General features: G+C 44.5%; 1 protein-coding gene across 1 annotated transcript in view; it reads left to right on the top strand.

Annotated features, from left to right (window-relative positions):
• Positions 1–10,567, top strand: part of LANCL2 (LanC lantibiotic synthetase component C-like 2 (bacterial)) — a 17,401-nt gene extending 6,834 nt beyond the window's left edge. The window contains exons 5-8 of the mRNA XM_010139307.1: positions 2,851–3,033; positions 5,127–5,303; positions 8,425–8,497; positions 10,139–10,567. Coding sequence (XP_010137609.1) covers positions 2,851–3,033; positions 5,127–5,303; positions 8,425–8,497; positions 10,139–10,254 — 549 coding nt within the window. The 3' untranslated portion in view covers positions 10,255–10,567. The remainder of the gene's footprint in view (positions 1–2,850; positions 3,034–5,126; positions 5,304–8,424; positions 8,498–10,138) is intronic.
• Positions 10,568–11,340: the final 773 nt, after the last annotated feature.

Below are 11,340 nucleotides of genomic sequence, written 5' to 3'. Positions count from 1 at the left end.
CCTCCGCTTTCCCTCAGTTAAATCCGTTCCCTCCTGCCCTGAGATTCTCCAGTAGGATTATGATGTTTTTCAAAACAGACTTGTTATTTCTGCTATACAATCTGGAAAAGGAGCCTTAAGATTCAGTATAGAAGATGGGCATAGAGCTGCAAAATTTGTATTTTACCTGTTTTAAAGGTGCTGCCAGTCTGTGCATCTTTGTAAATGTTAATTTTCTTACCAGCTCATGCAGGAGGACTTGCCTTCAGGCAACTGGAAGGATCGCGCGTCCTTGCAGCCCAAAGCTGCGTACAGATGCTCACTGCAGAAGTGACTGAGCTGGCATTTGGTGTTGCCACTGCTTAACCATTCCTCATATGCAAAAGATGCTGTGACTTCCCCTCATCTGTTTCAGATTAGCTCACACCAATTCCACCAGCAGCTCGGAGTAAAGCAGCTGACTTTGCTGTGAAGTGGCTGCTGCTCTGCTATATGGGGGCATGTCTTGACCTCACTACAGTCATTTCCTTCAGTGTCCATCTCACTGGGGCCTCAGACTGCTCTGATTTACTGTGCCCTTATCTCCACTTCCTGCTTGCTTCAGCAAGGTGAAGCCTTCATCAAGGAAGCCTTCTGGCTCCCTCAACTTCCTGGCTTCCATTTTCCTCCCCTGACTCTTCTGGATTTTCTGAGAAACATCCATGCCTTTAAAGACTCCATCCTTCATTTACTATTCAAGAAATAATCATACAGGGCTTTTTGGTTTAAGCAAAAGCTACTCTGTCTACATGTTGAAATGGTAACTATCTCTTCCTTTACATATAATTGCTGCTTTTAAGAATTACCACAAAGCCATTGTTTATGCAGCATCAGATTACTGTCTTTTCACTGTACATTAAATATTGTGAGTCATGCAGAGTTGAGTCATCACTGCAGAAAAAGATGGCATATGGGTGTCCATCCTTTCCCCATCTTCCCACGCCAAATGAGGAGAATTTTCCTGTATTTTCAGCATTCAGGAGATGGTTTGTTGAGTGGTTGTTTGATAACAAAATAAGAGCGTCCAGTATAGCACCCGAGATGTGAAGGTCACTGATCATCATTTCTGTACAACACTCCTATGAGGAAACGTGTACTGCTGGATTTATTTTCAGAAGACTACTGGAAGAATAAGAGCTCAGCAGTGTTAAATAACTCATCCAGGAGGTAGAGGAGGAATTCTGAAGTGCTAGCTAGGGAATCTCTAATCCTAGCCCCTTACACTAACCTTGAGGTAAAAGCGTCTGTTTGATTATCATTGCTGTTGGCCGGAGAGACAGACACAAACCTGTAGGCTACTTTTTTGATGATGGAATTAGGTGTTGGGAACCTCAGCAGTCTGGGCAAAGAACTTGCCTTGTACTCAGATGGTCTCAGAAGCACAAGTTGAGAAGGAGGTTTGTAAAGACCTCTGTTCTTCTTGGGTTTACCTCCTGAGAACAGATGTGCTGGGCTGGTGCTGCCTTGCACAGCTCAGAACTGAAGGCATTTATTGCTGGTGCCCACCTGCTTTGCTCTCTGCTGCAGGGGTGCAGCATGAAATCAGAGCTCCGAAACAAAGCTTCCCCCAGAGCCTCCCCACTTGACAGGTCAGCATCTGAGTGAGGGCTGATCAGCTCTGGGGTATACTTCACAATGTGTTCGGGTGCTCTTCTGATGAGCAGCATGAAGGTCTCTGTTCCACCCAGAAAAGTGCAGAGGTGGAGTTTGCTTGAGGGACCTGGGAGGTAGAAGTCTGGCAAAGCTTTCCTGGCTGAAGTGAAATAGAGGCTTTTGGCTTTTTTAGGGAACTGAAAATACAGCCACTGTAAGTTTTCCTTCATTTGGCTATATGAGTGTCCATCGTAGCACTGTGCTCGCCTATTGAATGCAAATGTGCTGAGCTGGCGGGAAATACTGAAACTGTATGACGTCAAGTCAGCAACGAACAGGAGTATTTTAAAGAATAAGCTCAGTTATTAGACTTCTGTAGGCTCCAATTTCTGCAGATGTTTCCACAGATTGCAGAAATTCCAGAAATCATGTAGACTGTGTAAAAATAGAGACCTCTGTTATGAAAACACTGTAAAACGGTGGAGGAGGGAATGCCAACAAAGAACAACTGCAGGCCCAACGGGCTTCTAAATCTTTACTTACAAGGAGCATGCAGGTTGATGGATATATTCTCCTTTTGGCAAAGATGTGAACTAAATAGGAGAGTCGAGAAAGAAAATTCAGAAGAGCAAACCAAGGATGAGTTTGTAGTACTAACAGCTACCTGGAGAAGTAGCTGTTGCTTCTGAAATTGGAAATGCAGATTTATAGCCCATAGCTTCAGGGAGTTTTGATGATGAAGGAAGGCTTTAACCTTCATGAACCTTCGCCAGGTGTCATATGCTCTTCTTCATTTTTGGAGAAATGGGACAGGTTTGTCTACATTAGTTATTTTTAAAATGAGATGTTTAACCCATTGTGTTTTCAGTGTGTATTATGAGCAATGTAGCTATAAAACCATCTTTCTCTTATAAGAGTTCTCTCTATTTTAAGGTGTAAAGACAGGCCTGGGAGCCTTGAAATCCATATTCTGGTCCCAGTTCTTCCATAGTCTTTCTGTGTCACCTCCAGTAAAACTTCGTGCCCCAATTTCTTTGTCTCTACAGTAGCTGTAAAAATGCTCCTCCCAAGGGTATTGTAAGCAGACATTAATTAAAACCGTATGAAGTGATTCAAAGTATTTGGATCAAGGGCATGTATGTAGGATACTTGAAAATAGATCATGGAATAAGTGTTAATAACCAACTTGTTACTACTTCTGTTTATGGCTTTGGTCGTGTGTTCTCTTTTAATCTTCAGCCAATTGCAAATGTGGACCAGGAGACCTTGGCAGAGCTGGTGAAGCCAAGCATTGACTATGTGCGTCATAAAAAATTCAGATCTGGGAATTATCCATCGTCACTGAGCAATGAGACCGACAGACTGGTTCATTGGTGCCATGGTGCCCCCGGGGTCATCCACATGCTCATGCAAGCTTATAAGGTGAACCATTCTGTGTTCGTATACACCTCTATTTGCACGGAGTGACCTGATTGCAGGCCAGTTAGATTGTAAGGCTTGTATTTTCTAGATTTCTTTCTAGATCTAGACCTTCAAACCAGAACCCTAGGCTAGGCACCTAAAAATCTCAAAATACATACATAGGTATGGTTGTAAAGAGGAAATAAGTGGGTAAGATTGCTTCTCGGGGTGCTAGTAGGTACTAGGCTTCAGGCTTTCTGGGAAAAGGGCACTGTATTTAAACAACTTGAGATCAGAGTCGTGAGTGTGAGAACATTGACCTAAATTCTTTGAATCTTCATCCTAAGAGTCTGAAGAATTATGTTGGTTTTCAGAAGCCTTGGTTCGTGTGTCTTGCCAAAGAATGTCTTCCATAAATCACTACATTATTAAGAGACGGCTCTTTAGAACTTAACATCAGAGCAAAGATCTCTGGTCCCTCCTAGGGCATAAATACAACTGCTGAGCTACCACAAGCCTACTGTTTGCTCTTCTCCATCCTGAACTAGGTTTGCTAACTCTCTTGCGTTGTACACTTCTGATTTGCATGATGTTTGAAAGTATGCCATTTAATTAAATCTATGCAAATTGATTCGTGCTTTTGACAGCCCTCCTTGGCAGATTCCCTGGTCGGTCTCTGGGTGGGCTGATGAAAAGCAGGTTTGGTTCATGGAATAATTACTCATGTTCCCACCTGAAATATGAACTCTAAATCTCCTACAGCATTGCTGAATGTAGCATCCGTCACAGTCGCTTTTTCTTTGGACTGTGGTAGGAGGTTGACTTAACACTGCAGAGGTTTTTTTGGGGGGGTTTTTTTTAATTATTTTTATTTTTTTCCCCCTTCTTTGTCATGCAATGCTTCCCCCAGCACAAAATGTTTTGCAGGAGGTAAGAGGGATAGGACAAAGTTCTGTTCAGCAATCTCTTTTCTGGCCTCTTCCAGAGGTGATGGGGGATATGGCACTTTTCTTCTACTCTTCATATTTTGCTTTTTTGAAGAAGTGATAAGAAAAATTGGTGTATGTTTTGCTGCTGTGCTTTCATAGCAAGCACGGGGACTTGTGGTAAGAGACAGCAGTATTTGTCCTGGAAATCAAATGCTGTCACCAGGCATGTTACTGTTCAAGATGTTACTGCTAAGCAGCAGACAAACTCTGGTCAGAGAGATGGACTTTCTTCATCAGGCTTGTAGATTTAAGAATCTTACATGTTAATTGCTTCTATTACCTTATTAAATAGCCTGGCAGGGGATGCTGTCTCTAAAGGACTAAGCCTACAGTAGTGCATCTATCAATTTGGGTTGGGTTTTTTAATCTTGTCGATCTATAGAGTGACTTAGGCAAAGGGGAGCAAAAAAGTCTGGTGGTGTCCAGCTAAATTACTTGCTTGCGGTTTCTCCTCTCTCAATGGGCTTTCTGTGTCCAAAATGCACTTTGGTTGCAATAAAATTTGCAAAATTGGTCCTTTGCCCAAACTGGCTAGTGCTTCTGAGTATTTCCAATACAAATACTACTCAAGGTAACGGAGTGTTCCTGCTTGTACAGAGAAAAGAGCCCTGTGCTGTGCCAAGAGATATTGTGCATTTTTAACATGGAATTGAAGGCAGATGATGAGTAACCAGGAAAAACTACTCAGGAGGGACTAGGAGCTTGCCCTTCAGGACCAGATTTGGTAGCCAGCATTCTGTGTTATGTTTCTTGGAAGCAAGGATTAATTACATTTCTGTATTTCAAATCATGTTGTGGTTTGGAAATGGAGGGGAGAAGCAAAAAAAGACCACGTGCCCTTCAAACAGATTATAAGAATTGTGGAACCAAGGGCCTTGAACTCGAGCTTTTCCATCGAGGTCCTGATTTCAGAAACAAAAACTTGAGGTTCGTTCTTTTTCCATGGAAGGAAAGGAGAAAAAACTTAAGGAAAGGCAAGTCTGTGACGAATGGATTATTAAAATCCAAAATACATTTTATATGGAAAAACCCCAACAAAAAAGCCAACAGCAAAATATCTCTCAGGTGCAGCTTCCTTTTGTCTTTGTTAGTACTTCAATTTATGTGTTTGGTTTTATTCCACAGACTTTTAAAGAAGATAAATACTTGAAAGATGCTATGGATTGTAGCGACGTCATCTGGCAGAGAGGTTTGTTGAGAAAAGGCTACGGGATCTGCCATGGTACTGCTGGCAATGGCTACTCCTTCTTGTCACTCTATAATCTAACTCAGGACAAAAAGTACCTCTACCGAGCTTGCAAGGTGAGCATCCCAGCAAAATTACTGTTCCCTTTCACGTCCTAACGCCTGTGCAGGAGGCGATCGCAGTAGGCTGTGGTGTGCTAGAGCTGGAGCTGGCTGGCTCTGCGGCTGGGTGGGACAACAGGGTCCCGTCACTTGCTCCCCTTTACTCACACTTTGACTGGATGACTTCACACACTGTCTTAATAAGCAAAGTGAAACACAGGAATGTTCTGTAAGGGGGGAGGAACTAAACAGACATTCAGAAGCAAATAAAGAGTCTGAAAATCAGCCTGCCTGAACAATAACAAGCTAGTGGTGCTAATTATTCCACTGAGACATCCACTGTTGTCCTCAGCTCCTCCAGCGATACTGTTTGTAGTCTTTTGTAATTATTTGTTTTCAGACTAGTGTCTGTTTGGGGCTTCCAGAGCTCTGAATTGCAGTGATTAAATTGCTCCCTCCGATTTTGTCATTAATACAAATTGCAGAGAATGACACACTGAGAATTCTTCCACTGGAATTGTCCAGGTTCTGCCTGCAGTTACCAAAGGGGAAGGCTTTCTCTGCCTCTGTTTCCTCAGCTTTAAGGTCCCTTCCAGCCCAAACCATTTTATGATTCTATGATTCTATCTCGCGAGGCTTTTGCTTTATTTGGGTTTTGTTTGTTTTGGCTTTTTTTCAGCTAAATTTGCTGATAACCGCATCTTATATTGCGTACATAGCGTTTAGCTGAGGCCTTTTTAAAAGTATTGCAGTGGAAATTGGATGACTTTTTTCTTAGGTGTTTTTAGATGAGCACTGGCCATATGTAAAGCTCTTATAGTCATCTCCACTGTGGATGTGTAAGCCACAGCACCAAGCAGGCATTGTTGTTGGCACAGCTGTTGGGCTCTCCCTGTCATCCTCCACCCTAGAATATCTTCTTTAGCTTTTGCAGCGTTGGCACCACCTGTCAGTGCTGCATTTCTGGCCTAAGAGAGCCCTGATGTTGTCCGTACCAAGCCAGAGAAAAGCAAGCCTATCTATTTCAGAGCCAAAAAATGAAGAGTCAGAGTTAGGTACCTGAACTCCCTTTGAGAACAAAGACACAGTGGTCAAAGATCGTTTGCTGGAGTCAGGTCTGGCAGCATATTTGCAGCCGTCCTGCATTTTAGCATCACCAGCATTCAGTCAGGCTCTTCGGGCTCTTGCAGGGGAAATCTTGAAACAGGCAAAGGAATTTGCTCGTCTGACATTCTTGAAATAGAACTGTAGAATGCTTTGGGTTGGAAGGGACCTTCAAAGGTCATCTAGTCCAAGCCCCCCAAAATCTTCTGAGACAGAGAATGTGGGGAAGCAAGTGTGCAGTTATGAGGTACCTAATGGTATGTAACTGAGAGGACTAGATGGTTTCTGTCCCGGGGTGTTTGCTCATGCTGAAAACGTGTGGCCCAGAGGAAGCAGTCTGGCCAGGAATCCTTTGTTACCTCTTGGGAGCCATGAAACTGTTTCAGAAATGAACCAGAAGAGCTTGAAAGTCCACGGGTCATAGAGATCCCTGGTTTGTGCTTCTCGCTTTCAGCTTTCCAGCTTTTCTCCAGCGTTATCAGACAGGCTTCCAGGAGGCTGAGCCCTCCTAGCTGACCTGCCTATGAGGGCAGAGAGGGGCTGGGGCATCCTGGGCTCCAGCAAGAGGTCAGCGGAGCCCCATGCTGCTCAGCACTGTGGGTAAAGCACTGCTGATGGCAAGCATGTCCACTCTATGTGACAAACAACAGCAGATGTCTTCCTGCTAGGAGATTTTTTTATTTTTTTTTTGCCCCTTGGTTTAACAAAAATGCTAGTGTGGGTTACTGGATCTGCGAGTTGTGCGGGAGCTATGAACTTGTAAACGACGATTGTGCTTCAGTAGCCTGGGGTGCGTTTTTTTAATTTCTGCTGCAGTTCCCAGGCTGGTGGTAGTAATGAAAGCAGGTATGCAGTAAAATGCATAAGCATGTTCAGTCCTCACAGAGAAGGCAACATTACGGGAAGAATTAAACCTTAGTTTGAAGATTTATACCTGTGAGGACCCAAAAGTATTTCATCAGTTCTCTGGGGACCACAGCGTTTGTGTTTGTGGGGTTTTTGCTGGGTTTCCGCAGGGCATTCATGCACCTGTGCACACCCCTACCAAGAGAAGAAAAATCCAGCCCCCAGTAAACGTTAAAACAGAAGAGAGAGAGGAGAAGGGAGGAGATGCCGCCCTTTACCCTCCTGTTGAACAGGTTGATGGCTCGGGGGGCATGCTGACACCCTGCGTAGCACGAGAGCTGAGGGCAGCCTCTAGTTAGCAGGATGATCTGTTTGCTAGCAGGTTGCCCACGCTGCAGGGGGAGCAGGAAGAGAGCTCTCAGTTCTTTGCTTTGCAGGGATCCTCGCACTGCGTTGTGAATAAGCAGTGGTTTGCTTCCACGCACAGAGGTGCCAGGGGGACTTGTGGCCCCCTGTATGCTCTGGGGAGCCATAAAGGAGAAATAGATGGTCGCTATTAAATCGACCCAGCTGTGGTTCGTAAGTCATGTATGTCTCATGCAGCTCCTGCAGCAGTGTTGATCACCGTTAACTCATTTTAACGGTATTCCATCTTCTGCAACAAAATACTGATGACCCTAATTGTCTAACTGTGTTTATAATGATCTTTCGTAGGGCCTGGGGAGAGCAAATACATAAAACTAAGTAATGGCAGCTAGAGATTTAATACCCTAAATTGGTACACAGAAGTGAAATAAAACCAAAAGGCAATTAACGACTCGAAATCCTGAGCATGTGGATAAATTAAGAAACTGGTATTTAGTACTAGAAAGATTCTGCCCTTGAAACTGAATACACCTGTCCCGCAGCATTTTTCATTGACGTGTAGCAGGGTTGATTTACAGAAAACACAAGTTAAGTACGGCCCACCTAATTACATTGTTGTGAAACTGAAACTCGGGCTGTGGAAATAATGCGCTCTGGAACCTAACTGCAGCCTTGTCACGCCTAAAGCGGGGCAAATTGATCTCGGACAGTGATTTCTGTGTTGCCTCTGCTTTTTTTACTGCACTATTTTACATTTAGCCCTATTAAAGACAGGCAGATAATAAAAAAATAAAATTCCTTTTTTTAATGTTTTCCCCAGTTTGCTGAATGGTGTTTGGAGTATGGTGCACATGGATGTCGTATTCCTGACCGACCCTATTCTCTCTTTGAAGGTAAAGTGATGGAGTTGAAAATGGAATTGTATTACACAGGAAAGAAGGGCAACCAGCTTTGGCAGGTGCCAGGAGTTGGGAGGTCTTCAGGGGGTTCCTCTGCTATTAAAAACGGACCCACCCCCTACCACCACTTCTGCCTACTAGACGGTGGGGGGTGTGGGGGGAGAGAAAAGGACAGCAGAAAATCATTCACTGTCATGACTTTCATGTTTGGTTGCATTTCAGCAGCCTCCAAGGTAAAGTTGGTGCCACTGCTACTCTGGAATAAAATTCTGTTGTGCTGCTGCCTCTTGGCTGAAGGCAGGCAGAGGTCTGGGCAGCAGTGCTGCGGCAGGTCTTGTTGCAGAGGGACTGGGCAGAGGAGCACCTGCGGGTAGGGGGTTTTAAAGTAGTTGCTGGTTCGTCAGAACTAGCGCTTCTCTGCTGCAGTGCTAAAGCAAGGAAAAGCTAGTTTTAATATGAACCCAAATCTTGAACCGAAAAGAAATGCAGAGTTCCTGGGGGCCTTTCAGGGATGTTCCTAAATACTGTTGTAGAGCTTTGTGGTTTTCTATTCCCTGCCTCATTCTTACATTTTAGAAAGACAGTAGCAAGGAGTCACAGACGCAAGTAGCTGAACAGTGAGCCTAGTGTGCCACCTCTCACAAATCAGTGAAATTACAGCAGACCAAACGGGATTGTTTTACTTACATTACTTACAAACCAATCCAGGGTGCGAACACAAGAGAGCAGTAGTTATACGCATCCCTTCTAAATACAGACTATTGTCTTAAATGGTCAAGGGAGGGAAGTGTAAGTGTTCCTACTCCTGAGAGCTGCCTTGCACGGGCTTGTAGAGGGGAGAAACACTGTTGTAGAAGAGCTCTGAAATTTGTTGAGAAGGTGAAGTAGCGCCAACAATAGGATGACTTATGCCAGCTTTAATGCTGACATACGGCTTTTATTTTAGTGTTTTACTGTCAGCCACTTTTTTTTGAGACAAAAAAGTCTTATTTGGGGGGGGAGGAGGGGGTGGAGGTGTAGCCAAAACTGTGCAGGAGATTGTCCAATTCTGCATGTTTGTGAACACTTTCAGTGTTGCATGTTCAGAAGTTGCATGTACATCTTACAGGATTGTCTCAACCATTTAATTTGCATCAGGTGCTGCATTTCAGGAAGGTTCCTTTGACCTGCTTAGCTGCTGCTAAAACAGGATTTTAGCTCGATGGTAAAACTGAGCCTGTATTCATATGCTCTCCTGCTGCAGGGTGCCCCTGTTGTCTGTGTGACCCTGGATGTCACCCTGGATGACCTGTTTATAAATAGGAAACAAACAAATCTGGACATCACAAATTTAATGAAGTTCTAGTTTTGTTTTGGTTTGGTTTTTTTTTAAACCAGTGAAATGACGAGCAAGAACTGCTCAAATTCTGAGGGACAGTCCCAACCAGCATTTAGTTTTTCGTAACTGAGGTAGCATTGAGGTTTTGCAGCTGAAAAGATGGTAGCAGAGAAATTGTGGTTCTTGCCTTTGATCTTTTCCAGCGAAACTTCACCTGTTCAAAAAAGATCTAGTGAGGAGTGCTGCAGCCTTTGCTGGCAGCTGTGCTATTTTAACATTGAAGATGCACAGTGATCTCTTTTCTCGTTATGTTTTAGGCATGGCTGGAGCTATTCACTTCCTCTCAGACATTTCAGTACCGGAGACTTCCCAGTTTCCAGCGTTTGAACTTAGACCTCAAAGGAGGGAAATCAAAGTGGAACAGGACAGCTAAAGGGTCATTTTGAAAGGAAACTGATGCCAAAACAGATGAGACTGTTTAGTGCCTCTGATACTGAACCAACTCAACCCGGAACCAATGGATGGATAAACCCCTTTTCGTCCCACCCCAAAGGACCACGAAGTCATTAGAGCATGAATGGGAGAAGCCACATTTAAATTCTGTTAAAGTGACGCCTTCAGATGTAGGACAAGAGAAGTCAAGTTTTGAACTTCCTCTCTTCTGATGTATTTGTCTCCTCCAGGTCTTCGACATGCTCTGCATGTTTATCGGTGTTGTGTGTTGATTCGAGTCTTTTCTTGTTAGCAAAAAAGCTGGTCTCTGTGTGAATCTCCGTCCTGTACCTCTGTGCATGACACACAGTAGCAGTGTTGCTTCCTGCAGCATGGTTACCCAGAGATCCACCTTGTGCCAGAGAGTTCACGGCAGGACAGTGCCCGGCTTCCCTGGTGAGCTGGCAGCTTTAAAGAGCTGAAAAACGTTTTTATGTTCACATTCTTCTGCATTTTTCTCCGTGGCCCCTAGAAGCTAAGGTGGTGGAGATCAGCCTTTTTTGCTGAAGAGGTGTGAGGCCACCTTAGAGAAGCTGGAAGAGACCTGACTTTTCCTGCTGTTGCGGGAGGTTTTTTTGAAAGCCCTGGAAGAGAAGCTCCCTGCGCTACCTGCACCTGGTCAGTGTGATAGGCACTTACAGCAGGGAGGAGATGCTTGTCCCCACCTCTGCAAACCCCATCCCATGGCGTGAGCTTAAACTGCAGTGGAGTCACCTGTACTAACCTCCCACTGCCACCAGCAGCAGGGTGGGGACAGCATAGCTGTGCTTCTCTCCTGTACCCGGGTTTATAATAAACCTGTCCTGCAGCAGCTAGTGTACGAATGAGCAAGGGAGAGCGTTGGGGTGGTTTCTCATGCTGGTAACTCGGGATAACTGTCGCTTCTGAACCACGGCAGTGGTTTGTTCTGGGCCCTTCCCTCCCGCTTCCAGCCCTGCTGCACTTAGCCCGATTAGTGTGACAGGAGCGATAAATACCAGCTGCCTGGGGTGGCTGGAGAATATTAATGAGTAATATGAGACCATTG

The sequence above is a fragment of the Buceros rhinoceros genome, unplaced genomic scaffold (assembly GCF_000710305.1).
Source record: "Buceros rhinoceros silvestris isolate BGI_N320 unplaced genomic scaffold, ASM71030v1 scaffold10777, whole genome shotgun sequence".
Taxonomy (NCBI): domain Eukaryota; kingdom Metazoa; phylum Chordata; class Aves; order Bucerotiformes; family Bucerotidae; genus Buceros; species Buceros rhinoceros.
Note: the sequence above shows the minus strand (reverse complement) of the source record. Positions and strands in the feature narration are given on the sequence as shown.